Source organism: Vidua chalybeata, chromosome 30, assembly GCF_026979565.1.
Source record: "Vidua chalybeata isolate OUT-0048 chromosome 30, bVidCha1 merged haplotype, whole genome shotgun sequence".
Lineage (NCBI taxonomy): Eukaryota > Metazoa > Chordata > Aves > Passeriformes > Viduidae > Vidua > Vidua chalybeata.
In genome coordinates this window covers 1,509,990-1,537,607 of record NC_071559.1, presented here as the reverse complement: position 1 = coordinate 1,537,607, position 27,618 = coordinate 1,509,990, and the positions used below count along the sequence as shown (strand labels likewise).

Sequence of the window (27,618 nt, the reverse complement as noted above, 5' to 3'; positions counted from 1 at the left end):
GGGGAAAATCTGGGAAAATGAAGGAAGAATTGGGGAAAATCAAGGAAAGATGGGAAAATTGAAGGAAGAATTGGGGAAAGAGCAGGAAAAGGTGGGAAAACGAAGGAAAAATTGGGGAAAAATTGGGGAAAAGTGGGAAAACGAAGGAAGAAGTGGGGGAGAAGCAGGGAGAGGTGGGAAAACGAAGGAAAAATTGGGGAAAAATTGGGGAAAAGTGGGAAAACGAAGGAAGAAGTGGGGGAAAAGCAGGGAGAGGTGGGAAAACGAAGGAAAAATTGGGGAAAAATTGGGGAAAAGTGGGAAAACGAAGGAAGAAGTGGGGGAGAAGCAGGGAGAGGTGGGAAAATGAAGGAAAAATTGGGGAAAAATTGGGGAAAAGTGGGAAAACAAAGGAAGAAGTGGGGGAAAAGCAGGGAAAGGTGGGAAAATGAAGGAAAAATTGGGGAAAAGTGGGAAAACGAAGGAAGAAGTGGGGGAGAAGCAGGGAGAGGTGGGAGAAGGAGGCCCGAGCGTGCCCTCACCGCCAGGAGCTTGCGGCCCTCGTCGTCCAGCGGGGGCAGCACCTTGGCCAGGTCCTGGCGCGCCCAGCGGGGGAAGGTGGCTTTGTAGTCGGGCAGCGCCGACACCCCCGGCCAGGCGGCCTCGTCCGGCGTGCCCAGCGTGCGGAAAATGCGGAACAGCTGGTCGATCTCGGAGTCACCGGGGAACAGCGCCCGGCGCGTGATCTGGGGACATTGGGGACATCATTGGGACATTGGGACATCACAGGGACATTGGGGACATCATTGGGGACATCATTGGGACATTGGGGACATCATTGGGACATTGGGGACATTGGGGACATCACTGGGACATCACTGAGACACTGAGGACATCACAGGGACAATGGGAACAGCCGGTCGATCTCGGAGTCACCGGGGAACAGCGCCCGGCGCGTGATCTGGGGACATTGGGGACATCATTGGGACATTGGGGACATTGGGGACATCATTGGGACATTGGGGACATCATTGGGGACATCACAGGGACATTGGGGACATCACTGGGACATTGGGGACATCACAGGGACATTGGGGACATTGGGGACATCACAGGGACATTGGGGACATTGGGGACATCATTGGGACATCACAGGGACATTGGGGACATCATTGGGGACATCACAGGGACATTGGGGACATTGGAGACATCACAGGGGACATTGGGGACATCACAGGGACATTGGGGACATTGGGGACATCATTGGGACATCACAGGGACATTGGGGACATCATTGGGGACATCACAGGGACATTGGGGACATCACTGGGGACATTGGGGACATCATTGGGACATCACAGGGACATTGGAGACATCACAGGGGACATTGGGGACATCACAGGGACATTGGGGACATCATTGGGACATCACAGGGACATTGGGGACATCACAGGGACATTGGGGACATCATTGGGACATCACAGGGGACATTGGGGACATCACAGGGACATTGGGGACATTGGGGACAGCTGGTCGACCTCGGAGTCACCCGGGAACAGGGGATTGGGACATTGGGGACACCACAGGGGATACCGGGTTTGATCTCAGAGCCCGGGGAGTGATCTGGGGACACACGGGGGGCAGGGGACATCCCCAGGGGGGTCAGGGACACAGGGACACCCCAAGGGACACCTGAGACCCCCCCCGGGGCACCCCCCAAAGCCATCCCTGGGGGGCTGGGGACATCCTGGCCACCCCCAGGGTCACCTGGGGTCACCCGGGGGTCCCAAAGCCACCCCGGGGTCCCCTCCTGTCCCCTCCCCCGGGGGCTTTGTCCCCTCCCCAGCCCCGTGAGCCCCTCGTGACCCCCCCGGACGTTGTGGCCACCCCGGGTGACGTGGGGGGGTCACATGGTGTCCCCTCCCCCCCCCCGGGGCCCCACAATGTCCCTTTGTTCCCACGGTGACGTCACCGCGGCGTCACCCTGGGGGCGGGGGGGGGACACCCAGGACACCCCCAGAGACCCCAATGTCACCCTGTGGGGACCCTGGGGACCCGTGTGTCACCCTGGGAACCCAATGTCCCCCCAGTGTCCCCAATGTCCCCTCAGTGTCCCCGATGTCCCCCCACTGTCCCTGCTGTCCCCGATGTCCCCTCAGTGTCCCCAATGTCCCCATTGTCCCCAATGTCCCCTCAGTGTCACCAGTGTTCCCAATGTCCCCAGTGTCCCCAATGTCCCCAGTGTCCCCCCGCTGTCCCCAGTGTCCCCCCAGTGTCCCCGCTGTCCCCAACGTCCCCCCAGTGTCCCCAATGTCCCCTCACCATCTCGGCGAAGATGCAGCCCAGGCTCCAGATGTCCACGGCCGTGCTGTAATATTTGCAGCCCAGCAGGATCTCGGGGGCGCGGTACCACAGGGTCACCACCTGGGGACATTGGGGACACTGAGGGGACATCGGGGACACCATCACCAACAGGACATCCCAAAGGTACCACAGGGTCACCACCTGGGGACATTGGGGACACCGGGGGGACATCAGGGACATCATCACAACCTGACATCCCAAAGGTACCACAGGGTCACCACCTGGGGACATTGGGGACACTGAGGGGACATCGGGGACACCATCACCAACAGGACATCCCAAAGGTACCACAGGGTCACCACCTGGGGACATTGGGGACACCGGGGGGACATTGGGGACATCGGGGACACCATCACCAACAGGACATCCCAAAGGTACCACAGGGTCACCACCTGGGGACATTGGGGACATTGGGGGGACATTGGGGACATCGGGGACATCATCACAACCTGACATCCCAAAGGTACCACAGGGTCACCACCTGTCACACAGGGGACACTGGGGACATCATCAGGGACAGGACATCCCTAAAGGGGCTCTGAGCCCCCCCAAATCCCCCCCCAAACCCCCGAAATCCCCCCAAAATTCCTGAAATCCCCCCCAAATCCCCCACCTCGTGCATGCAGGTTTATATGGGGACCCTAAAGGGGTTCTGAGCCCCCCAAAGCCCCCCAAGCCCCACCTTGTGTGTTATATGGGGACCCTAAATGGGTTCTGGCCACCCCCAACCCCCAAAATTCCCCCCAACCCCCCCCCTAAACCCACGAAATTCCCCCAGATCCCCCCCAAACCCCACACCCCGTACGTGTAGGTTTATATAGGGACCCTAAAGGGGTTCTGGGCCCCTCAAAATCCCCCCCAAACCCCTGAAATCCCCCCCAAACCCCACACCTCGTGCGAGTAGCTTTATATGGGGACCCTAAATGGGTTCGGAGCCCCCCAAAATCCCCCCCAACCCCCCCAAAATCCCTCCCAGATCCCCCCCAAAGCCCCACCTTGTGTGTGTAGGTTTACATGGGGACCTTAAAGGGGTTCTGAGCCCCCCAAGCCCCCCAAAGCCCACCTCATGTGTTATATGGGGACCCTAAATGGGTTCTGGCCACCCCCAAACGCCCCCAAACCCCCCAAAATCCCCCCAGATCCCCCCCCAAAGCCCCTGTGTGTGTAGGTTTACATGGGGACCCTAAATGAGTTCTGGGCCCCCCAAAATCCCTCCCAGATCCCCCCCAAACCCCCCACCTCATGCGTGTAGGTTTATATGGGGACCCTAAATGGGTTCTGGACCCCCAAACCCCCCAAAGCCCCCCTCATGTGTTATATGGGGACCCTAAATGGGTTCTGGGCGCCCCAGACCCCCCCAGATCCCCCCCAAACCCCCCACCTCGTGCGTGTAGGTTTACATGGGGACCCTAAAGGGGTTCTGGGCCCCCCAAAATCCCTCCCAAATCCCCCCCAAAGCCCCCACCTCGTGCGTGTAGGTTTATATGGGGACTGTAAATGGGTTCTGAGCCCCCAGACCCCCCCAGATCCCCCCCAAACCCCACACCTTGTGCGTGTAGGTTTACATAGGGACCCTAAAGGGGTTCTGGGCCCCCCAGACCCCCCCAGATCCCCCCCAAACCCCCCACCTCGTGCGTGTAGGTGCGCACGGGCACCCCGAAGGCGCGGGCCAGCCCGAAGTCGGCCAGCTTGATGGAGCCCTCGGCGTTGATGAGCAGGTTCTGCGGCTTCAGGTCCCGGTGCAGCACCCGGTGGGCGTGGCAGAAGGCCAGCCCCTGCAGCAGCTGGAACAGGTAACTCTGGGGACAGGGGGGACATCGTTGGGGACATCCTAGGGGACATCCCCTGAGTGACCTGAGTGACCCCCGAGTGACCCTGGGGACCCCCAGGGAGGGTTTGGGGTTTTGGGGTCACCTGGCAGAAGGCCAGGCCCTGCAGCAGCTGGAACAGGTAACTCTGGGGACAGGGGGGACATCGTTGGGGACATTGGGGACATCCTTGGGGACATCGAGGTCAGCCCTCTGAGTGACCCCTGAGTGGCTCTGGGGACCCCCATGGAGGTTTTGGGGTCACCTGGCAGAACACCAGCCCCTGCAGCAGCTGGGACAGGTAACTCTAGGGACAGGGGGACATCGTTGGGGACATTGGGGACATCCTAGGGGACATCCCCTGAGTGACCTGAGTGATCCCCGAGTGACCCTGGGGACCCCAAGGGTGGGTTTGGGGTTTTGGGGTCACCTGGCAGAAGGCCAGGCCCAGCAGCAGCTGGGACAGGTGACTCTGGGGACAGGGGACATCCTTGGGGACATTGGGGACATCCTAGGGGACATCCCCTGAGTGACCCCTGAGTCACCCACAGGTGTTTTAGGGTCCCCCCAATGTCCCCCCAGGTGTTTTAGGGGCCCCCCCAGGTGTTTTAGGGCCCCCCCAGGTGTTTTAGGGCCCACCTTGATGAGCGGCAGCGCGATCCCGCTGAGGGACGAGGAGTCCATGAACTTCTTGAGGTCCTGGTGCAGGAACTCGAACACCAGGTACAGCTTGTTCTCCGTGTGGATGACATCCAGGAGCCTGGGGACACGGGGACAGCTTGGGGACAGCTCGGGGACACGGGGACAGCCCTGGGACAGCTCTGGGACACGGGGACAGCTTGGGGACAGCTCTGGGACACGGGGACAGCTCGGGGACAGCCCTGGGACACAGCCTGAGACATGGGGACAGGGACATGGGGACAGGGACATGGGGACACCAGGTACAGCTTGTTCTCCGTGTGGATGACATCCAGGAGCCTGGGGACACGGGGACAGCTTGGGGACAGCCCTGGGACAGCTTGGGGACAGCCCTGGGACAGCTCTGGGACATGGGGACAGCCCTGGGACAGCTTGGGGACAGCTCTGGGACACAGCCTGAGACATGGGGACAGGGACATGGGGACACCAGGTACAGCTTGTTCTCCGTGTGGATGACATCCAGGAGCCTGGGGACATGGGGACAGCTTGGGGACAGCTCTGGGACACGGGGACAGCTCTGGGACAGCTCTGGGACACGGGGACAGCTTGGGGACAGCTCGGGGACAGCCCTGGGACAGCCTGGGGACAGCTCTGGGACAGTTTGGGGACAGCCCTGGGACAGCTTGGGGACAGCCCTGGGACACGGGGACAGCCCTGGGACAGTTTGGGGACAGCTCTGGGACAGTTTGGGGACAGCCCTGGGACAGCTTGGGGACAGCCCTGGGACATGGGGACAGCCCTGGGACAGTTTGGGGACAGCCCTGGGACACAGCCTGAGACATGGGGACAGCCAGGGGACAGGGTCTGGGACACGGGGACACCACAGGGCCTGGCACGGCCACAGCACAGCCTGGGGACAGCCCTGGTCACGGGGGTCTCCCAAAGCCCCCCAGAACCCTCCTGGGGACCCCTCCTCAGTGATATCTCCCCCCAGAACCCCCCAAAGCCCACCAGGACCCCCCAGAGCCCCCCAGATCCCATCAGGACACCCTCAGGACACTTCTGGGGACCCCCGCTTGGTGACATCTCCACCCAGAGCCCCCCAGGACAATCCTGGGGACCCCTCCTCGGTGCCATCTCCCCCCAGGACCCCCCCAAAGCCCCCCCAAGACACTCCTGGGGACCCCTCCTCAGTGACATCTCCACCCAGAGTCCCCAGAGCCCCCCAGGACACTTCTGGGGACCCCTGCTTGGTGACATCCTCCCCCAGAGCCCCCCAGGACCCCCCAAGACACCCCCAGGACACTTCTGGGGACCCCTGCTCGGTTCCATCTCCCCCCAGGACCCCCCCAAAGCCCCCCGCCCGGCTCACTTGACGATGTTGGGGTGGTTGAGCTCCTTGAGCAGCGAGATCTCCCTGATGGCCGTGCTGGGGACACCCTCGGTCTCCCTGCGGTGACACCGGCGGTTGGCGGGGGGGGGGGGGGTGGCTGCGAGCCCCGGGGACCCCCCCGGTGACCCCCCCGGGACCCCCACTCACGTGTCCAGGCGGATCTTCTTGAGCGCCACCACCTCTCCTGTCACCTTGTTGCGGGCCTTGTAGACCACGCCGTAGGTGCCCTCGCCGATCTTCTCCACCTTCTGGAAGTTCTCCATGGAGGGGACACGGGCGGCGACACCGGCACCGGGGACAGGGGGACACCGGCACCGGGGACAGGGGGACACCGGCACCGGGGGGGGGGACACCGGCAGCGGGGACAGGGGGTGGCGGCCCGGGGGTGTCCCCAGGGGTGGTCCCTGGCGTGGGGGGTGGTCCCACGGAGGGATATCCGGGGTGGGGTGGGGACTCCGGGGGTGGCACGGGGTCGGGGGGTGTCCGCGGGGGTCCCTGGGTGTCCCCGGGGGGGGGTTCTGGGTGTCCTCGGGGGGTCCCCGGGGGTCCCTGGGTGTCCCCGGGGGGGGGTTCTGGGTGTTCTCGGGGGGTTCTAGGGGGTGAGGGATGGTCCCGGGGGGTATCCGGGGTGGGGGTGGGGCTCCGGGGGTGTCCCGGGGGTCCCTGGGTGTCCCCGGGAGGGATATCCGGGGTGGGGGTGGGGCTCCGGGGGTGTCCCGGGGGTGCCCCGGGCCCGGGGGCGTCCCTGGGCGGGTCGGGGTGTCCCGGGGGGGTTCTGGGGGGTCCCCGGGGGTCCCTGGGGGTCCCTGGGGGGGGTCCCTGGGGGTCCCGAGCGCGGCCGCCGCGTCCCCCCCGCGCGCGCCAAAGCCGCGGCGGCCCCGCCCGCGCCGCTTCCCGCCTTTCCGCCGGCCACGCCCCCCGAGCCGCCGCCCATTGGCTGAGCGGGGCGTGACGTCACCGGCGACGCGGGAGATCCCTTAAAGAGATAGTGACACTACCGGGAGCGGCGGCGGGGATTGGGACAGGGACACCGGGGACAGGGACACCGGAGACAGGGACCGGGACACTGGGGATTGGGATAGGGACATCGGGGACAGGGACAGGGACCGGGGACAGGGATCGGGACATCGGGGATAGGGACCGGGGATTGGGACATCGGGGACAGGGACACAGGGGACAGGGACCGGGGACAGGGACACCGGGGATAGGGACATCGGGGACAGGGACACCGGGGACAGGGACCGGGGATTGGGATAGGGACATCGGGGATAGGGACAAGGGACTGAGAACTGGGATCGGGACATTGGGGACAGGGACCGGGGATTGGGACATCGGGGACAGGGACCGGGATCAGGGACACGGACCGAGGATTGGGGTCGGGACACTGGGGACACGGACAGGGACCATGGATTGGAACAGGGACAGGGGCCGGGATTGGGACCGGGGAACGAGACCAGGAATTGGAACCGGGACAAGGACAGGGACCAGGACCGGGGATTGGAATAGGGACCGGGTTTGGGATCGGGAACTGAGACCGGTGATTGAAACAGGGACAAGGACCGAGACCGGGGACCGGGATCAGGGATTGGGGTCGAGACTGGGACCAAGGACTGGGATTGGGATCGGGACCGGGGATTGGGATCGGGACTGGGATCGGGATCCGGGGTAAGGACGGGATCGGAACAAGAGACCAGGATGGGGTCGGGGTCAGGACCGGGGCTGCTCGGCCGGTGCCTGGACCGGGGACCGGGACCGGACACCGGGACCGCACCGCGGGCTGCGGCCAGACCACAACCGGACACACGGGGGGCACACGGGGTCACGGGGAGCAGCCCCGGGGCACACACGGGGGTCACGGGGCTCTCCGGGGGTCACGGGGCTCTCCGCACATGTGGCCCCACGAGCGGCCGCACGCACCGGGACAGCCCCGGGGGCACGGAAACGGCCAGAGCAGGAAAGATCGGGGTCCCCCCGTGTCACCCACCGAAATCGGGGTCCCCCTGTGTCATCGGGGTCCCCCCGTGTCACCCATCGAAATCGGGGTCCCCCTGTGTCATTGGGGTCCCCCTGTGTCACCCATCGAAATCGGGGTCCCCCTGTGTCATTGGGGTCCCCCCGTGTCACCCCCCGAGATCGGGGTCTCCCTGCGTGTGCAGAATTTGGGGCCCCTTCCCCTTTTGTCCATTATCGGGGTCCCCCTGTGTCACCCCCCGGGATCGGGGTCCCCCCATGTGTGACCCCCCGGGATCGGGGTCCCCCACCCCCCTCGTGCCACACTGGGGGTCCCCCGCTCTCCCTGGGCTCGGGCCCCCCCTTGAGTGTCAAACCGGGGGTCCCCCGGCTGTGTGCAGAATTGGGGACCCCCCACCCTTTTTGCTCCCTCGCTGTCCCCCCCATGGCTGTCACCCTCGCGGCCCCCACGACCCCCCAAACCCCAAATCCCAAAAATCCCAAATCCCAAAAGCCCCAAATCCCAAATCCCAAAAACCCCAAACCCCAAATCCCAATCCTCAAACCCCAAACCCCAAATCCCAAACCCCAAATCCCAAAAACCCCAAATCCCAAAAGCCCCAAACCCCAAATCCCAAAAATCCCAAAAACCCCAAAAATCCCAATCCTCAAACCCCAAATCCCAAAAACCCCAAATCCCAAAAAACCCACGCCCCAAAATCCCAATCCTCAAACCCCAAACCCCAAATCCCAAAAACCCCCAAAACTCCAAATCCCAAATCCCAAAAATCCCAAAAACCCCAAAAACCCCAAATCCCAAAAATCCCATACCCCAAACCCCAAAAATCCCAAACCCCAAATCCCAACCCTCAAACCCCAAATCCCAAAAACCCCAAAAACCCCAAACCCCCATCCCAGGGGTCTCCGTGTCCCCCCAAAACCCCCTGTGCGATCTGGGGGGGGGGTCCCCGCGTCCCCCCCTCCCCCGGGGCAGGCCCGCACCGTGTGACCGCGGGTGGCCCCACGTGGGGAGGGGGTGGGGGGGTGGGGGCGCGGCCCCTGCGCCCCCCTTTTTTTTTTGGGGTGGGGTCATGCAAATGAGCGCCCCTTTTTGTGCCGCTGTCCCCGTGCCCGGCGCCTCTGCCCCGGCCGTGCCGAGCGAGCGGGGAGGCGAGCGGGGACCATGAGGGGGCTCGGGGCCATCGCGGTTCTGGGGACGCTCCTGCTCCTGGCTGAGGCTCAGCGGCGTAAGTGCGGCTTGTTTTGGGGTGCGGGGGGCGCCCGGAGCTTCGTCCTTTGGGGTTTTGGGGTGCAAAGCCTTCCCTTAAAGGCAAATCCTTCACGGAGCTGCGTTGTACCCCGATAATTCCCCTTAAGGGTGGGTGTGAGTTTGGGTTAGAGGCGTAAGTGGGGCTTGTTTTGGGGTGCGGGGGGCGCCCGGAGCTTCGTCCTTTGGGGTTTTGGGGTGCAAAGCCTTTCCTTAAACGTAAATCCTTCACGGAGCTGCGTTGTACCCCGATAATCCCCATTGGAGGTGGTTAGCCATGTAAGTGGGGTTTTTTTTTGGGGTGCGGGGGGCGCCCGGAGCTTCGTCCTTTGAGGTTTTGGGGTGCAAAGCCTTTCCTTAAAGGTAAATCCTTCACGGAGTTCGGGTGTACCCCAATAATCCCCCTTGGGGGTGGTTGTGAGTTTGGGTTAGAGGCATAAGTGGGGTTTTTTTTTGGGGTGCGGGGGGCGCCCGGAGCTTCGTCCTTTGGGGTTTTGGGGTGCAAAGCCTTCCCTTAAAGGTAAATCCTTCACGGAGCTGCGTTGTACCCCGATAATTCCCCTTGGGGGTGGCTGGGGGGTCCCCGGGGGTGGTTGTGGGGTGTGGGGCGGGATGTGGGGGTCGCCATCCCGCTGGAAATGGGGGGCACGCAGCCCCGCTCTCCCCGCCAAGGGGGGGGGACCCCGTTTTTTGAGTGGGGGGGGAAGTGGCAGCCCCGTGTGAAGTGGGGAAGGGGGGGGAGCTGAGAGACCCCTGAAAATGGGGGGACAGGGGGGACCTGGCAGCCCCCCGCGAGTGGGGACACGGGGGACACAGCAGCCCCCCGACACTGGGGGGGACACGGGGGAATTTGTAGCCCCCCAACAGTGCGGGGACACTGCAGCCCCCCGACATTGGGGTGACCTGGCAGCCCTCCGACGCTGGGGGGGACACAGGGGCTCTGCAGCCCCCCGACATTGGAGGGGACACTGGGGACTTTGCAGCCCCCCGACCCTGGGGTGACCCAACAGCCCCCCGACATTGGGGGGGACACAGGGGACTTTGCAGCCCCCCGACACTGGGGGGGACACGGGGGACTTTGCAGCCCCCCGACATTGGGGTGACCTGGCAGCCCTCCGACGCTGGGGGGGACACAGGGACACTGCAGCCCCCCGACATTAGGGGGGACATGGGAGACTTTGTAGCCCCCCGACATTGGGGTGACCTGGCAGCCCCCCAGCACTGGGGGGGACACTGGGGACTTTGCAGCCCCCCGACCCTGGGGTGACCCTGCAGCCCCCCGAGCCGGGGGGCACACGGGGGGTGCCCGCCCCGTCCCGGCCCGGCCCGGCCGGGCTCGGCTCAGCTGAGCGTCACATGAAAGGGCTTTGGGGCCATGTGATGGCTTTGCCCCGCGCGTGGCTTGGCCCGAGCTCCGTCACGCGGCCCCCGGGTCCCCCCCGGGTCCCCCCCGGGTCCCCCCCGGGTCCCCCCCGGGGTCCCCACGGTCGGGAGGACCCGGCTGGACACCCCAGGGGTGGGGGACCCCTGGTAGAGGGGGATATGGGGAGATGGGTGCTGGGGAGGGGACATGGGGGACATTGGGGACCTCACAGACCCCTGCGAGTTGGGGACATGGGGGACCTGGCAGTGCCCTGGGAGTGGGGGACAAAGGGGACATGGGGGTCATTGGGGACACGGGGGACATTGGGGATGTGGCAGTATCCTGGGAGTGGGGGACATTGGGGACATGGGGGATGTGGCAGTGCCCTGGGAGTGGGGGACAAAGGGGACATGGGGGTCATTGGGGACATGGGGGACATTGGGGATGTGGCAGTATCCTGGGAGTGGGGGACATGGGGACACTGGGGACACGGGGGACCTGGAAGTGCCCTGGGAGTGGGGGACATGGGGGACCCCTGAGAGTGGGGGGGACATGGGGGGGACCCTTCATCCCCATATGAGGTGGAGACGTGGAGGGACGTGACAAATCCCTGAGAATGGGGGGACGGGGTGGGGACAGGACAGTCCCTGAAAATGGGAGATGGGGAGGACATGAGAGCCCCCGAAAATGGGGGACATGGGGGACATGACAACCCCCCCCAAAAATTGGTGCCACGAGGGACACGTGGCACCGCTGATGCCCTGAGCAGGGGTGTCCCTGTCGCTGTCCCCGCAGGAGCCGCTGGCCGGAGCCCTGGCCGGAGCCCTGGCCGGAGCCCGGCGTGGAGCGGGCGGCCGGCGCCGTTCCGGACCTGGGACACGGCACTGTACCCGCCCTGGCACCAGGGGACCCGTGACTGCTGGCGAGGTGAGTGCCACCCACCCGGGCTGGCCATGTCACCCACGTGAACTGGCCGTGTCACCCACCCGGACTGGCCGTGTCACCCACCCGGGCTGGCCGTGTCACCCACGTGGGCTGGCCGTGTCACCCCCCTGGGCTGGCCGTGTCACCGGTGGGGTCCAGCCGTGTCACTGACCCCCCGGCACCCCCCGATCGTGTCCCCGAGCAGGTGGCGATGTCACCTTCGACGTCAGCAACGACGCTCCCACCATGGCGGGTGCCCAGGCCACCTTCTCCATCGCCCTGCGCTTCCCGGGCAACCAGAACGTGCTGCCCGATGGCCGCGTGGTGTGGGGGCAGAACTGCACTGTCAACGGTCAGCGAGCCCCAAACCGCCCCGAAACCATCCTGAAACCACCCAAACCCACCCCAAAACCATCCCAACCACCCAAACCCACCCCAAAACCATCCCAACCACCCTGAAACCATCCCAACCACCCAAACCCACCCCAAAACCATCCTGAAACCACCCAAACCCACCCCAAAACCATCCCAACCACCCAAAACCACCCCAAACCGCCCCAAAACCATCCTGAAACCACCCAAACCCACCCCAAAACCAACCCAACCACCCCAAACCACCCCGAAACCACCCCATAACCACCCAAAACCACCCCAAAACCACCCTAAACTGCTCAAAACCACCCCGAAAGCACCCAAAACCATCCCAAACCACCCTAAAACCACCCCATAACCACCCAAAACCACCCCAAAGCCACCCTAAGCTGCTCAAAACCACCCCAAACCCACCCAAAATCACCCAAGCCCACCCCAAACCACCCCAAAACCACCTCAAAACCACCTCAAAACCATCCCAAACCACCAAACCCGCTCCTTGGACCCTGTGTGTCCCCACGGTGTCCCTGATGTCCCTGCGGTGTCCCCGGTGTCCCCTGACCCCGGCTGTCCCCACAGGCACGCGGGTGGCACAGGGGGACCCGGTGTTCGCGGAGCAGCCGGACGCCAGCGGGACCTTTCCCGACGGGCAGCCCATGCCCAGGGGCAAGCGGGGCAAGTTCGTCTACGTCTGGTGGACATGGGGTGAGGATGGCACCGGTCACCCCAAACGCGGCGCCGGGTGTCCCCGAGGTGGCACCAACCCCACTGAGGTGGCACTGACCTCATGTGGTGGCACCGACCCCACTGTGGTGGCACTGACCCCGCTGTGGTGGCACTGACCCTACTGTGGTGGCACTGACCCCGCTGTGGTGGCACTGACCCTGCTGTGGTGGCACTGACCCCATTGCAGTGTCACTGACCCCACTATGGTGGCACCGACCCTGCTGTGGTGGCACTGACCCCATTGCAGTGTCACTGACCCCACTGTGGTGGCACCAACCCCGCTGAGGTGGCACTGACCACACTGTGGTGGCACTGACACCATTGCAGTGGCACTGACCCCGATGTGGTGGCAATGACCTCGTGTCACCCATGGTGGCACTGACCCCACCGTGGTGGCACTGACCACACCATGGTGGCACTGACCCCGCCATGATGGCACTGACCACACCATGGTGGCACTGACCCCACCGTGGTGGCACTGACCCTGCCGTGGTGGCATTGTCCCCACTGTGGTGGCACTGACCACACCATGGTGGCACTGACCCTGCCTTGGTGGCAATGATCACACCATGGTGGCACTGACCACACCACGGTGGCACTGTTCCCACTGTGGTGGCACTGACCACACTGTGGTGGCACTGACACCATTGCAGTGGCACTGACCCCGATGTGGTGGCAATGACCTCGTGTCACCCATGGTGGCACTGACCCCACTGTGGTGGCACTGACCCTGCCATGGTGGCATTGTCCCCACTGTGGTGGCACTGACCCCGCCGTGGTGGCACTGTCCCCGCTGTGGTGGCACTGACCCAACCGTGGTGGCATTGTCCCCACCGTGGTGGCACTGTCCCCGCTGTCCCCAGGCCGCTACTGGCAGGTGGTGTACATGGTGTCCCCATGATGGCACTGACCCCACCACGGTGGCACTGTCCCCACTGTGGTGGCACTGACCCTGCCATGGTGGCACTGTCCCCACTGTGGTGGCACTGACCCCACCATGGTGGCACTGTCCCCACTGTGGTGGCACTGACCCCACCATGGTGGCACTGTCCCCACTGTGGTGGCACTGACCCCGCCGTGGTGGCACTGTCCCCGCTGTCCCCAGGCCGCTACTGGCAGGTGGTGGACGGGCCGGTGTCGCGGCTCACGGTGGGCACGGCCGGGGTGGCCCTGGGCTCGTACACCATGGAGGTGGCCGTGTACCACTACCGGGGCCTCCAGAAGTTCATCCCCATCGGCCACGCCAGCTCCCAGTTCAGCATCACTGGTGGGTGACACGGGGACACCGGGGGGACATGGGGTGGGGGGCACCGGGGAAATGGGGCAGGGGGTTTGGGGTGGGGGTTGTGGGTGCAGGGGTGGGGTGGGGTTGTGGGTGAAGGTGACACCGGGTGGAGGTGACACTAGGTGCGGGTGACACTGGGTGTGGGTGACACTGGGTGCTGAGGCTGGAGGTGACACCGGGTGGAGGTGACAGTGAGTGTGGGTGACACTGGGTGCTGGTGATGCAGGTGACACTGGGTGATGGTGACATTGGGTGCAGGTGACACGGGTGCGGGTGACACTGGGTGCAGGTGACACCGGCTGCAGGTGACACCAGGTGCAGGTGACACCGGGTGCAGGTGACTCTGGCTGTAGATGACACTGGGTGCTGAGGCTGTAGGTGACACGGGTGCAGGTGACACCGGCTGCAGGTGACACCAGGTGCAGGTGACACCGGGTGCAGGTGACTCTGGCTGTAGATGACACTGGGTGCTGAAGCTGTAGGTGACACCAGGTGCAGGTGACACCGGGTGCAGGTGACTCTGGCTGTAGATGACACTGGGTGCTGAAGCTGTAGGTGACACTGGGTGCAAGTGACATTGGGTGCTAAGTCTGTAGGTGACACGGGTGCAGGTGACACCAGGTGCAGGTGACACTGGCTGCTGAAGCTGTAGGTGACACCGGCTGCAGGTGACACCGCGCGCCAGCATTCAGGTGCCACTCAGACCAACGGCCGTCCCCTCCCCTCCCCTCCCCTCCCCGTGTCCCCGCGCTGTCCCCGCGCTGTCCCCGCAGACCAAGTCCCGCTGGCCGTGGACGTGTCGCAGCTGCAGGACGCGGGGACCGGCGCCGGGCGCTTCGTGCGGAACCGCGCGGTGGCGTTCGCCGTGCGGCTGCACGACCCGAGCCGCTACCTGCGCCACGCCGACGTGTCCTACTCGTGGGACTTCGGCGACCGGAGCGGGACCCTGATCACGCGCAGCGCCACCGTCACCCACACCTACCTGGACACCGGCACCTTCTCGGCCCGCCTGGTGCTCCAGGCCGCCATCCCGCTCAGCCCCTGCGGCTCCACGACCGCGCCGGGCCCCACCGGGGCTCCCACCGGGGCCACCGGGCCCGTGGCCACCACCCCGGCCGGGGCACAGAGCACGGTGACGGTGGCCAGCACGGGTAAGGGGAAGGGGGGGGGGGTGGCATCGCCGGCTGGGGGTGGTCGCGGTGTCCCCGCTGCTCCGTGGGGTGTGGCCCCAGTGTCCTCTCAACCCCCCGAGCCACCCCATAGTGAGTGTCCCCAGTGTCCCCTCACCCCCCAGAGCCACCCCACCCCATAGTGAGTGTCACCAGTGTCCCCTCACCCCATAGTGAGTGTCCCCAGTGTCCCCCCACCCCTAGAGCCACCCATGCCATAGTGTGTGTCCCCAGTGTCCCCTCACCCCACAGAGCCACCCCACCCCACCCCATAGTGTGTGTCCCCAATGTTCCCCCCCCCGCCTCCAGTGTCCCCCCACCCCAGACTGAGTGTCCCCAGTGTCCCCCCCACCCCACAGAGCCCCCAGACCCCCCAACCCACGGTGTGTGTCCCCAGTGTCACCAGGGGACACGGAGCACCCCCGGCACTGGAGTTGGGGGGGTCCCGGGGGGGGGTCCCAAACCAGAGGTGACCCCAGCCCGGGCTCTGGGGGGTCCCGGGGTGACCCCAACCCCGCTTTTCCCGCATCCCCCGCAGCCTCCGGGGATCTCGTGGAGCCCACGGGGGGCTCGGCGGCGGAACCCTCGGACCCCGCTGTCACCGAGCCCGCTGTCCCCATTGTCACCGAGCTCTCGGTCCCCACCGCCACCGATCCCGCTGTCACCGCCGCCATCGAGCCCTCTGTCGCCGCTGTCACCGAGCTCTCCTCCGCCGCCGCCCCCGCCCTCGCTGCCAGCACCGCGGCTGTCGCCTCCTCCGTGTCCCCCGCTGTCGCCACCGCGGCCGGGGACACCTCTGTCACCGCGGTCCCCGCGGAGGGGACAGCGGCTGCAGGTGGGTGCTGGCCCGGGCCGGGGGTGGCGGCGGGGAGGGGACACGTCGGGGGTGTCCCCAGGGGCTCGCTGTCCCCAGGGGCTCGCTGTCCCCTTGTCCTCGCCCAGCGTTTCCCGTGTGTCCCTGCAGATGCGGCGACAGACGGAGGCGCGGGTGGTGTCACAGCTGCGGCCACCGTTGGATCGGCCACAGCTGGATCGGCCACAGCTGGATCGGCCACAGCAGGATCTGCCCTCGATGCCACCGCTGCAGCCACGCTTGGTGTCACGGCGGATGCCACCACAGAAGCCACCGCGGGAGCCGCTGCTGTGTCCCTGGCCGCTGCCACAGTTGACGCCACAGTTGGCGCCACAGCTGGAGCCACAGCTGGAGCCACAGTTGGCGCCACAGCTGGAGCCACAGCTGGAGCCATAGCTGGCGCCACAGCTGGCGCCACTGCCCAGCCGCTGGCACTGGTCAAGCGCCAGGCCCCGGCCGAGGGCTCGCCCGGCTGTGTCCTGTACCGCTACGGCACCTTCTCCACCCAGCTGGACATCGTCCGTGAGTCCGGGGGTCCCGGGGGGGTCCGGGGGTCCCGGGGGGCCTCCCGACCCCGCTGACCCCTCCTCGCCCCCCGCAGAGGGCATCGAGAGCGTGGCCATCGTGCAGGTGGTGCCCGAGGGCGGCGGCAGCAGCGTGGAGCTGACGGTGACGTGCGAGGGCGGGTGAGTGGCGACGGCGGCGACACCGCCGGCGACACCGGCGGCGACAAAGCAGCGCGGCGTCCCCGGCGCTGACGCGGCGCTGCCCGCAGGCTGCCCGAGGAGGTGTGCACGGTGGTGGCGGACCCCGAGTGTCGCACGGCGGAGGCGGAGTCGTGCTCGGCGGTGTCGCCGTCGCCCGGCTGCGAGTTCGTGCTGCGCCAGGACTTCAACCGCTCCGGCCTCTTCTGCCTCAACGTGTCCCTGGCCAACGGCAACGGGCTGGCCGTGGCCACCACCCGCGTGGCCGTGGGAGGTGCGACGCGGGGACAGGGTCCTGCGTGTCCCCTGGGTGGGGCTGGGGTGTCCCTGCTCGGGGGGGTGGAAGGGACACGGGGACAGGGTCCTGGGTGTCCCTTTGGTGGGGCTGGGGTGTCCCTGCTCTGGAGAGGTGACAGGGACACGAGAACTGGGTCCCCAAGGTCCCCTGGGTGGGGCTGGGCTGTCCCCGCCCCGGAGGAGGTGGCATCTGGCCGTGGCCGTGGCACCCGCGTGGCCGTGGGAGGTGCGACACGGGGACAGGGTCCTGCGTGTCCCCTGGGAGGGGGTGGGGTGTCCCTGCTCTGGAGAGGTGGCAGGGACACGGGGACAGGGTCCGGGGGATGTCCCCAAGGTCCCCTGGGTGGGGCTGGGCTGTCACTGCCCTGCCGGAGGTGACAGGGACAGGTCCGGGGGGTGTCCCCAAGGGGGGGCACTGAGCTGTCGCTGTCCCCAGGAGCTGCTCCGGCCACCGGCCGTGCCACGCTGTTCCTGGGGCTCGTGCTGGTGGCGGCTGCCCTGGGCACAGCCGCGTACACCTACAGGTGAGGGGACACTGGGGACACTGGGGACATCGGGGACAGTGGGGACATCGGGGACATCAGGGATATTGGGGATATTGGGGACAGTGTGGACACTGGGGACAATAGGGACATCAGGGACAATGGGGACATGGGGACAGTGGGGACATCAGGGACATTTGGGACACTGCGGGGACTCACGGGAGGGGGTCAGGGTGGAGGGGACACTGGGGACACCGCAGGGACATTGGGGACACCGCGGGGACATTATGGGGTGGGGGGTTCTGATGGGGAGGGGACACCGCCCATGTGGTGAGGGGACACTGGGGACACATTCCATGGACTGTCCCTGTGGGGTTGGGGACACTGTGGACACTCCCCATGGGGGGGAGGTGACACTGTGGGGTTGGGGACACTCTCTGTGGACTTGGGAACACTGTCTGTGGGGTTGGGGACATCGGGGACAGTCCTTGGGGTGGAGGTGACGCTGTGCAGTTGGGGACACTCTCTGTGGGGTTGGGGACACTCCTTATGGGTTTGGGGACATTGGGGACACTCCCCATGGGGTGGAGGTGACACTGTGGGGCTGGCGACACTCCTTATGGGGTGGGGGGACACTCTCTGTGGGGTTGGGGACATCAGGGACACCCCATAGGGAGGAAGTGACACTGTGGGGTTGGCGACACTGTCTATGGGGTCGGCGACACTCCTTATGGGGTGGAGGTGACACTGTGGGGCTGGGGACACTCTCTATGGGGTTGGGGACACTCCCCATGGGGTGAGGTGACACTGTGGGGTCGGCGACACTCCTTATGGGGTGGAGGTGACACTGTGGGGCTGGGGACATTCCTTATGGGGTTGGGGACATCGGGGACACTCCCCATGGGGTGAGGTGACACTGTGGGGCTGGGGACACTGTCTGTGGGGTTGGGGACCTCGGGGACACCCCACAGGGGAGGAGGTGACACCGTGTCCCCCCCCCCCAGACGAGTCAAGCACCCGGCGCTGTCCCCCGCGCCCCCCACGCCCCCCGGGCGGCCCCGGGGGTGGCTGTCCCCAAATGTCACCGTGCGGCGGCTGCTGCGGCGCGCCCTGGGCGGGGCCCCGAGCGGCGAGAGCAGCCCCCTCCTCCGGGGCCGCTCCGTCTAGGGACCCCCGCCCCAAAACCAGCCCCCCAAAACCCCCCCGGACCGCCCCCCGCCGGAGCTGGGGGGGGGGGTTGGGGACACGCGTGGTGGCCTCGGTGGCACCGAGATTAAAGGCACCGGTGTGGCCGCGGCTCCGGCTCCGTGTGTGCTTTGGGGGGGCCCGGGGGGGTTTTAGGGGGTCCTGGGGGGGTTTGGGGGGATTTTGGGGCGGTTTTGGGGGGCTCTGAGGAGATCTGGGGGGGTTTGGGGGGATTTTGGGGCGGTTTTGGGGGGAGTCTGAGGGGATCCGGGGGGTTTTGGGGGATTTTGGGGTGGTTTTGGGGGCTCTGAGGAGATCTGGGGGGGTTTGGGGGGATTTTGGGGCGGTTTTGGGGGGCTCTGAGGAGATCTGGGGGGGTTTGGGGGGATTTTGGGGCGGTTTTGGGGGAGTCTGAGGGGATCCGGGGGATTCTGGGGGGTTTTGGGGTGTCTGGTGTTGTCCTGGCGGGGGGTTGGGGAGATTTCGGGGCGGTTTTGGGGTCTCTGAGGGTATCCAGGGGGGGGTTTGGGGGGTTTTGGGAGTCTGGGGTTGTCCTGGGTGGATTTTGGGGGGGTCCTGGGGGTGGTTGACGGGGGATTTTGGTTGGGTTTTTTGGTGGCCTGAGGGGATCTGGGAGTGTTTTGGGTGGGTTTCGAGGGTTTCGGGGGGCTTTTGGGGGGTCTGAGGGGTGTCCTGCGGGGACTTTGGGGGCTTTTTGAGAGGTTTTTTGGGGTCTCTGAGGGGATCAGGGGGAGCTTTGGGGTGAATTTGGGGGATTTTGGGGTGGGTTTGGGGGGGTCTGGGGTTGTCCTGGAAGGGCTTTGGGGGGATTTTGGGGCGGTTTTGGGGGGTTCTGGGGGGATCTGGGGGGGTTTGGAGGATTTTGGGTGGGTTTTGGGGGGATCTTTGGGGGGTTTGGAGGATTTGGGGTGGGTTTTGGGGGCTCTTGGGGGGTCCTGGAGTGTTTTGGGGGGTCCTGGGGGGATTTTGGGGGCTCTGGGGGAGGTCCCAAGAGGGGATTTTGGGGTGTCCAGGTGGGTTTTGGGGGACCTGGGAGGCTTTGGGGGGTCTGGGGGTGCCCTGGGAGGGTTTTGGGGGGTCCTGAGTAGATTTTGGGGGATTTTGGGGGGTCCTGGGAGGGTTTTGGGGGATTTTGGATGGATTTTGGGGGGTCCTGAGTGAATTTTGGGGGATTTTGGGGGGTCCTGGGAGGGTTTTGGGGATTTTGGATGGATTTTGGGGGGTCCTGAGTGAATTTTGGGGGATTTTGGGGGGTCCTGGGAGGGTTTTGGGGGATTTTGGATGGATTTCGGGGGTCCTGAGTGAATTTTGGGGGATTTTGGGGGGTCCTGGGAGGGTTTTGGGGGGTCTGGGGGTGTCCGGGGGGGGCCCCTCCTCTGGGGCCATGAATGTGGGGACCCCTGACCCAAAACATGTGACCACGCCCCCTAATTTACATATTAATTAAAGATCTCTTTGACCACATCTTCATTGTTCCTCTGGGGTGTCCAATTTCCATATTTGTTCATGGCCACGCCCTTTTCTGTGACCACACCCACATTTTTCATATAAGCAAATGCCACGCCCCCTTAATTTACATATAATCTTTTGACCACGCCCTCTAATTTCCATATGTGTAAACGACCACACCCATTTTGTGACCATGCCCGTGATTTCCACATAAAGCAATGGCCACACCCCCTAATTTCCATAATTAGGGGTTTTATTTTGACCACACCCCCTAATTTCCATATAAACAAATGATGACACTCCCAATTTTAATATTAATTAAGCCCATTCTCCTCTTGGCCACACCTTCTAATCTCCATATCATTCAGTGACCCCGCCCCCTTTCCCACAATGTTTGCTATTGACCACGCCCCCTTAATTTCCATATCCCATATATGGTCATGCATAAATTCAGACCACGTGACTCCCATTCTAAACAATGACCACGCCCCCTAATTTCCATAGGAATTAAAGTTTATTTCAGCATTTTGCCACGCCCCTAATTTCCATAATGGTGACCACACCCCTTAATTGCCATAATAATTAATTATCCTCTCCAGTATTTGACCATGCCCACTAATTTGTGCATCACAATGTAACCACGCCTTGTAATTTGCATATTAATTAGAGGCTATTTACTCATTTTGGCCATGCCCTGTAATTTACATACCCATCAATGGCCACGCCCCCTCATGTGCCACACCCCCCTTTTAATCAATGACCACGCCCCTTAATTTCCATACCATTTAAATATATGTCATTGCCACACCCACTAATTTCCCTATCAATGTATTACCACGCCCCCTAATTACCATATAAACAAAGCACATTTCTGCTTTTAGCCCCGCCCTCTAATTTCAATATCTATCAATGGCCACGCCTCTCGACTAACACCCACATCATGTTTTATTCAATGACCACGCCCCTTAATTTCCATAGTATTTAAATATCATCAGTGCCCATGCCCACTAATTTCCCTATCACCATATTACCACACCCTCTAATTACCATAGAAGTGAAGCTCATTTCCGCTTTTAGCCCCGCCCTCTAATTTCCATATCCAACACATGGCCACGCCTCCGAAACGTTTGGGCCACGCCCCCCCCCGCGCCGCCGCCCTCGCGTCACTTCCGGGGCGGCCCCGCGGCGCGCGCGCAAAGATGGCGACGCCCTATGTGACGGACGAGACCGGTGAGCGCGGGGGGGCCCCGCGGCCCGGGGGGGGCTCCGGGACCCCCCCCGGGGGCTGCCCCGACCCCCCCGAGACCCCCGGGACCCCCCCCCGAGCCCGCGCGGGGCTCCCGGGGGCGGGAAGGGCCCAAGGGAGGGGTGGGGGGGGCGGGACCCCCGTGAGGGGCCTGGGGGGGGGGGGGCGGGGGTTGTGAGGGGGTGGGCGGGGGGCGAGGTTTTTTGGGGAGGGGTCTCGGAGGTCTCCGTGAGGGGTTTGGGGTCTCCGTGAGGGGTTTTGGGGTCTCTGTGAGGGGTTTTGGGGTTCCCGGGAGGGGTTTTGGGGTCTCTGGGAGGGGGGGTTGGATTTGGGGAGGGGTCCCGGGATCCCCGTGAGGGTCCTGGGGGGTCCCTGGATTTGTGGGGGGGGGGGGGGGGCTCGGAGTGTTTGAGGGGGGTCCCGGAGGTCCCTGTGAGGGTTTGGGGGTCTCTGAGGGGGGTTTGGATTTGAGGGGGGGGTCCCGGGACTCCCGTGAGGTTTCTGGGGAGGGGTCCTGGAGGTCTCCGTGAGGATTTGGGGTCTCCGTGAGGGGTTTGGGGTCCCCAGGAGGGGTTTTGGGGTCTCTGAGGGGCGGTTTGGATTTGAGGAAGGGTCCCAGGACCCCCGTGAGGGGCCTGAGGGGGGTCTGGGGTATTTGGGGAGGGGTCCCGGAGCTCTCCGTGAGGATTTGGGGTCCCCGTGAGGGGTTTTGGGGTCTCTGAGGGGCGGTTTGGATTTGGGGGGGGGGTGGCCCAGGGTCCCTGGGGTGGCCCTGGGGGGTCCCCGGGAATGTCCCCGAGCCCCCCTGGGGGTCCTGGCAGGGCCTCGGGGGTGTCCCTGCTATCCAGGGGTGTCCCCAGGTGTCCCCAGGGTGTCCCCAGGGTGTCCCCAGGTGTCCCCACGTCCCCCCGATGTCTGTGGGGGTGTCCCCAGGGTGTCCCCAGGTGTCCCCAGGGTGTCCCCGTGTCTGTGGGGGTGTCCCCGCAGTGTCCCCCGCTGTTCCCATGTCCCCAAGTTCCTGTGGTGTCTGTGGGGCTGTCCCCAGCTGTCCCCACAGTGTCCCCAGCTGTCCCCACAGTGTCCCCAGGCTGTCCCCAGCTGTCCCCAGCTGTCCCCACAGTGTCCCCAGGCTGTCCCCAGGCTGTCCCCATGTGTCCCCACAGTGTCCCCACAGTGTCCCCAGCTGTCCCCACAGTGTCCCCCTGTCCCCAGGCTGTCCCCAGCTGTCCCCACAGTGTCCCCGGGCTGTCCCCATGTGTCCCCACAGTGTCCCCCTGTCCCCAGGCTGTCCCCATGTGTCCCCACAGTGTCCCCATGTGTCCCCACAGTGTCCCCCTGTCCCCAGGCAGGTACATCCCGTCCACGCAGCGGCCGGACGGGACCTGGCGGAAGCAGCGCCGGGTCAAGGAGGGCTACGTGCCCCAGGAGGAGGTGCCCGTGTGAGTGGGGGGTCCTGGGGGTCCCCAGGGCGTGGGGAGGGGTCCTGGGGGTGTCCCAGGGGAGTCTTGGGGATCCCCAGAGTGTGGGGAAGGGTCCTGGGGGGGTCCCAGGGGGGTCCTGGGGGTCCTCAGGGCGTGGGGAGGGGTCCTGGGGGTGTCCCAGGGGGTCCCCAGGGTGTGGGGAGGGGTCCTGGGGGTCCCCAGGGCGTGGGGAGGGGTCCTGAGAGGTCCTGGGGTATCCCAGGGGGGTCCCCAGGGTGTGGGGAGGGGTCCTGGGGGTGTTCCAGGGGGTTCCTGGGGGTCCCCAGGGTGTGGGGAGGGGTCGAGTCCAACCCCAGGCCTGGCTCTGGGTCCTCCCTGGGTCCCCCAAACCCCTCCTGTCCCCCCCAGACCCTTCAAATCCCCCCCAGGACCCCCCCAAACCCCTCCTGTCTCCCCCTAAGCCCCCCAAATCCCCTTCTGGACCACCCCAAACCCCTCCTGTCTCCCCCTAAACCCCTCCTGCCCCCCCATAACCCCTCCAGGACCCCCCCCAAACCCCTCCAAGACCCCCCTAAACCCCTTCTGTCTCCCCCAGACCCCTCCTGTCCCCCTCAAACCCCTCAAATTCCCTCCTGCCCCCCCAAACCCCTCCAAGACTCCCCCAAACCCCTCCAAGACCCCCCCAAAGTCCTCCAGGACCCCTCTAAACCCCTCCTGTCCCACTCAAACCCCTCAAATCCTCTCCTGTCCCCCCTAAACCCCTCCACTACGCCCCCCAAACCTCTCCTGTCCCCCCTAAACCCCTCCAGTACGCCCCCCAAACCTCTCCTGTCCCCCCCAGAATCCCCCAGGACTCCCCCAGACCCCTCCTGTCCCCCCCAAAGTCCTCCTGTCCCCCTCAAACCCCTCAAATTCCCTCCTGTCCCCCCCCAAACCCCTCCTGTCCCCCCTAAACCCCTCCTGTCCCCCTCAAACCCCTAAAATTCCCTCCTGTCCCCCCGCAAACCCCTCCACGCCCCCCCCAAACCCCCCTGACCCTTTTTTTTTTCCCCCCCTCCCTCCCCTCCCACCCCAGCTACGAGAACAAATACGTGAAATTCTTCCGGAGCAAACCCGAACTGCCGCCGGGCTTAAACCCCGAGCCCACCCCTTCCCCACCGAGCCGAGGGACCCCCGGGCGGCCCGAGGGCTGCGACCCCTCCCCAGCTTTATCCAAAAGCGCCCGGAGGAACCTGAAACGCAAAGAGAAAAGGAAACAGCAGCAGGAAAAGGATCGGGAAAACGACGGGGACGGACTGAGCCAGGCGCTGGAAAAAATCGGGCTGGGAGGAGGAGGAGGAGGAGGAGGAGGAGGAGGAGGAGGAGGAGGAGGAGGAGGAGGAGGAGGAGGGGACAGCCACAACGGAGGAGGAGGAGGGACAGCGGGGGAGAAGGGGGGGGAGAAAACCGCGGAAAACCCTGGGAATTCCGGCAAGAATTCCAGCGTGAATTCCAGCAAGAATCCCGGCGAGAATCCCGGGGATAATTCGGGGAGTAACGGCGGGAGTAATTCCAGGGATAAATCGGGGAAGAATTCGGGGAGCAATGTCGGGAATAATTCCAGAGATAATTCGGGGAAGAATTCGGGGAGTAACGCCGGGAAGAATTCGGGGAAGAATTTGGGGAAGAATTCGGGGAGTAACTCCGCGGATAACGCCGGGAATAATGCGGGGAAGAATCTGGGCAGGAATTCGGGGAGTAATGCCGGGAATAATTCGGGGAAGAGTTCGGGGAGTGACGGCGGCCGTAACGCCGCGGCTCAGCCCGGGACCGAGCGGGCGAGCAGCGCGGGCAGTGACTGCGGGCAGAGCTCGGGGAGCCCCGCGGGCCGGGGCGGGCCCGAGGAGCGCGGCCGGCGCATGAAGAGCCTGCGGAAGAAGCTGCGGCAGGTGGAGGAGCTGCGGCGGCGGCTGGAGGCGGGCGCGGTGCCGCGGCCCAGCCCCGAGCAGCTGCAGAAGCTGGCGCGGAGGGCGGCGCTGGAGCGGGAGCTGCGGGAGCTGGAGCTGCAGCCGGACTCGTGACCGCGGCCCCGGCCCGGCCGGGCTTTTAAAGGGGTTTGGGGTCTCGGGCTGGGCTTTGGGGGTTTTTCTCTCTTTGGTTTCTTTTAGGTTTTTGTTTTTTTTTTTTTTTTTTTTTTTTAATTTTATTTCATTTCATTTTATTTCATTTTATTTTAGGTTTTTATTTCATTTAATTTTATTTTAGGTTTTTATTTTATTTTATTTTATTTCATTTTATTATATTTCGTCTCATTTTATTTTAGGTTTTTATTTTATTTTATTTCATTTCATTTTATTTTAGGATTTTATTTTATTTTATTTCATTTTATTTCATTTTAGGTTTTTATTTCATTTTATTTTAGGTTTTTATTTTATTTAATCTCGTTTTATTTTAGGTTTTTATCTTATTTCATTTCATTTCATTTTAGGTTTTTATTTTATTTCATTTCGTTTTATTTCGTTTTATTTTAGTTATTTTATTTTATTCTATTCTATTTTATTTTACTTTATTTAATTTCATTTTCATTTAATTTCATTTTAGGTTTTTATTTTATTTTGTTTAATTTTATTATGTTTTACTTTATTTTATTTTAGTTTTTTTATTTTATTTAATTTTGTTTTATTTTGTTTCAGGTTTTTTGTTTTATTTTATTTCATTTCATATTTCATTTCATTCCATTTTAGTTTTTTTTTCTTTTTAATTTCATTTTATTTTATTTTAGGTATTTTATTTTATTCTTTTCTATTTTATTTTATTTTATTTCATTTAATTTCCCTTTTTTTGTTTTATTTAGTTTTGGTTTATTTTATTCTGGTTTATTTGTTTTATTTTATTTGATTTCATTTTGTTTTATTCAGTTTTATTTCATTTAATTTCATTTTATTTTGTTTTACTATATTTGTTTTATTTCATTTTGTTTTGCTTTACTTTCTCTTTTACTTTCTTTTGTTTTTTCTTTTTATTTTATTTTACTGATTTTTTTTTTTAATTGGGGTTAATTTTTTAAAAATTACTTTAAATTTTCTTTTAATTTCTTTTTCTTTATTCTCAATTTCCCCCCTTTTTTTCCCTAATTATATTTTAATTTTTTTCGTGTTCGGGTCCTTCATCCTGAATTCACTCCCGCTTTTTAATGGGATTTAAAATCGGGGTGAAAACCCAGGAGCGGGGCCGTGCCCCCCCTCGGCGCCGCCCCCGCCCCCATTTCCTTTCTCTGCCTTTTCCTGCTTCGGTTTTTCCCAACGTGGAGGAATAAAAGAGCAGCGACCCAGCGGGGCCGGATGGCTGGGGACTGGGAGAACTGGGAGAACTGGGAACTGGGAGAGACCGGGAACTGGGAGAACTGGGGGAACTGGAACTGGGAACTGGGAACTGGGAGAGACCGGGAACTGGGAGAACTGGGGGAACTGGGAGAACTGGGAGTGCTGGGAGAACTGGGAGAACTGGGAGAACTGGGAACTGGGGGAACTGGGAGAGACCGGGAACTGGGAGTGCTGGGAGAACTGGGAGAACTGGGAACTGGGAGAGAACGGGAACTGGGGGAACTGGGGGAACTGGGAGAGACCGGGAACTGGGAGTGCTGGGAGAACTGGGAGAACTGGGAACTGGGAGAGACCGGGAACTGGGAACTGGGGGAACTGGGAGAGAGAGACCCCGACCTGGGAGTACTGGGGGAACTGGGAGAACTGGGAGAGACTGAAAACTGGGAGAGACTGGGAACTGGGAGAGCTGGGGGAACTGGGAGAACTGGGAGAACTGGGAGAGACTGAGAACTGGGAGAACTGGGAGAACTGGGAGAGACTGAGAACTGGGAGAACTGGGAGAGACTGAGAACTGGGGGAACTGGGAGAGGCCGGGAACTGGGAGTGCTGGGAGAACTGGGAGAGACTGAGAACTGGGAGAGACTGGGGGAACTGGGACAGACCCCGAACTGGGAGAACTGGGGAGTGTTGGGGTAATTGGGAGTGCTGGGAGAACTGGGGGAACTGGGAAAGACCCTGAACTGGGAGTGCTGGGGGCACTGGGAGAGACCCCGAACTGGAGGAACTGGGAGTGCTGGGAGAACTGGGGGCACTGGGAGAGACCCCGGACTGGGGCCACTGGGAGTGCTGGGAGAGGTCCCGGGAGAGATCCCGAACTGGGAGCACTGGGGGCACTGGGAACGGGCATGGGCCCCACCGCGGTTCCATTCGGGGAGGGGTTAGGGGGTCCCCGGGACCGGATTTCGGGGTTCCCGGGGCCGTCGCGGGGGTTGATCGGGGGATCCCCGTGTTCCGGGAGCCGCTCGGGGGGTCCCGGGGCCGTTCTGGGGGTCCCGGGGTCCATTCAGGGCTCTCCGGTACACCGTTCTGGGGGTCCCGGGGCTCGGTTCGGTGGTCCAGGGCCCGTTCTGGGGGTCCCGGGGCCGTTCTGGGGGTCCCGGGGTCCATTCAGGGCTCTCCGGTACACCGTTCTGGGGGTCCCCGGGCTCGGTTCGGTGGTCCGGGGTCCATTCTGGGGGTCCCGGTGCCGTTCTGGGGGTCCCGCGTTCGTTCTGGGGGTCCCGGGGCTCGGTTCGGTGATCCCGGGAGTTATTCTGGGGGTCCCGGGTCCGTTCTGGGGGTCCCTCCGGGGCTCGGTCCGGTGTCCCGGGTCCGTGCCGGGGGTGCTGACGCCGCTGTCCCCCCGCTGTCCCAGGGATG

The 27,618-nt window shown here is 63.0% G+C and overlaps 3 protein-coding genes across 3 annotated transcripts in view; 2 read left to right on the top strand and 1 right to left on the bottom strand.

Moving 5' to 3' along the window:
- The window catches only part of LOC128801435 (cyclin-dependent kinase 2-like), a 7,456-nt gene extending 404 nt beyond the window's left edge, over positions 1-7,052 (bottom strand). The window contains exons 1-6 of the mRNA XM_053967311.1: positions 6,331-7,052; positions 6,163-6,240; positions 4,791-4,911; positions 3,972-4,142; positions 2,302-2,403; positions 522-725 (exon numbers count right to left, since the gene is read on the bottom strand). Coding sequence (XP_053823286.1) covers positions 522-725; positions 2,302-2,403; positions 3,972-4,142; positions 4,791-4,911; positions 6,163-6,240; positions 6,331-6,446 — 792 coding nt within the window. The 5' untranslated portion in view covers positions 6,447-7,052. The remainder of the gene's footprint in view (positions 1-521; positions 726-2,301; positions 2,404-3,971; positions 4,143-4,790; positions 4,912-6,162; positions 6,241-6,330) is intronic.
- Positions 7,053-9,310: 2,258 nt separating this feature from the next.
- On the top strand, positions 9,311-18,880 carry LOC128801660 (melanocyte protein PMEL-like). Its single transcript, XM_053967714.1, has 12 exons — positions 9,311-9,380; positions 11,559-11,690; positions 11,893-12,039; positions 12,639-12,764; positions 13,891-14,052; positions 14,844-15,221; positions 15,769-16,074; positions 16,204-16,614; positions 16,694-16,778; positions 16,868-17,070; positions 17,530-17,617; positions 18,580-18,880. Exons 1-12 carry the CDS (start codon positions 9,317-9,319, stop codon positions 18,740-18,742), a joined length of 2,265 nt encoding a protein of 754 aa, XP_053823689.1. The 5' UTR covers positions 9,311-9,316; the 3' UTR covers positions 18,743-18,880.
- A 2,537-nt stretch (positions 18,881-21,417) lies between these two features.
- On the top strand, positions 21,418-25,261 carry PYM1 (PYM homolog 1, exon junction complex associated factor). The gene is made up of 4 exons (XM_053967716.1): positions 21,418-21,460; positions 22,822-22,915; positions 23,973-24,221; positions 24,669-25,261. The coding sequence occupies exons 1-4, from the start codon at positions 21,430-21,432 to the stop codon at positions 24,955-24,957; spliced, it is 663 nt and encodes a 220-aa protein (XP_053823691.1). The 5' UTR covers positions 21,418-21,429; the 3' UTR covers positions 24,958-25,261.
- Positions 25,262-27,618: the final 2,357 nt, after the last annotated feature.

What these genes read in the sequence shown, in the direction of transcription:
- PYM1 (XM_053967716.1), top strand. Translation starts at nt 21,430, where the DNA reads ATGGCGACGCCCTATGTGACGGACGAGACCG. An exon ending in CTATGTGACGGACGAGACCG is followed by an intron (nt 21,461 to 22,821) that starts GTGAGCGCGGGG and finishes CCCTGTCCCCAG; the next exon opens with GCAGGTACATCCCGTCCACG. An exon ending in GCGCTGGAAAAAATCGGGCT is followed by an intron (nt 24,222 to 24,668) that starts GGGAGGAGGAGG and finishes GAAGAGTTCGGG; the next exon opens with GAGTGACGGCGGCCGTAACG.
- LOC128801660 (XM_053967714.1), top strand. Translation starts at nt 9,317, where the DNA reads ATGAGGGGGCTCGGGGCCATCGCGGTTCTGGGGACGCTCCTGCTCCTG. An exon ending in CCTGGCTGAGGCTCAGCGGC is followed by an intron (nt 9,381 to 11,558) that starts GTAAGTGCGGCT and finishes CTGTCCCCGCAG; the next exon opens with GAGCCGCTGGCCGGAGCCCT. An exon ending in GCAGAACTGCACTGTCAACG is followed by an intron (nt 12,040 to 12,638) that starts GTCAGCGAGCCC and finishes CTGTCCCCACAG; the next exon opens with GCACGCGGGTGGCACAGGGG.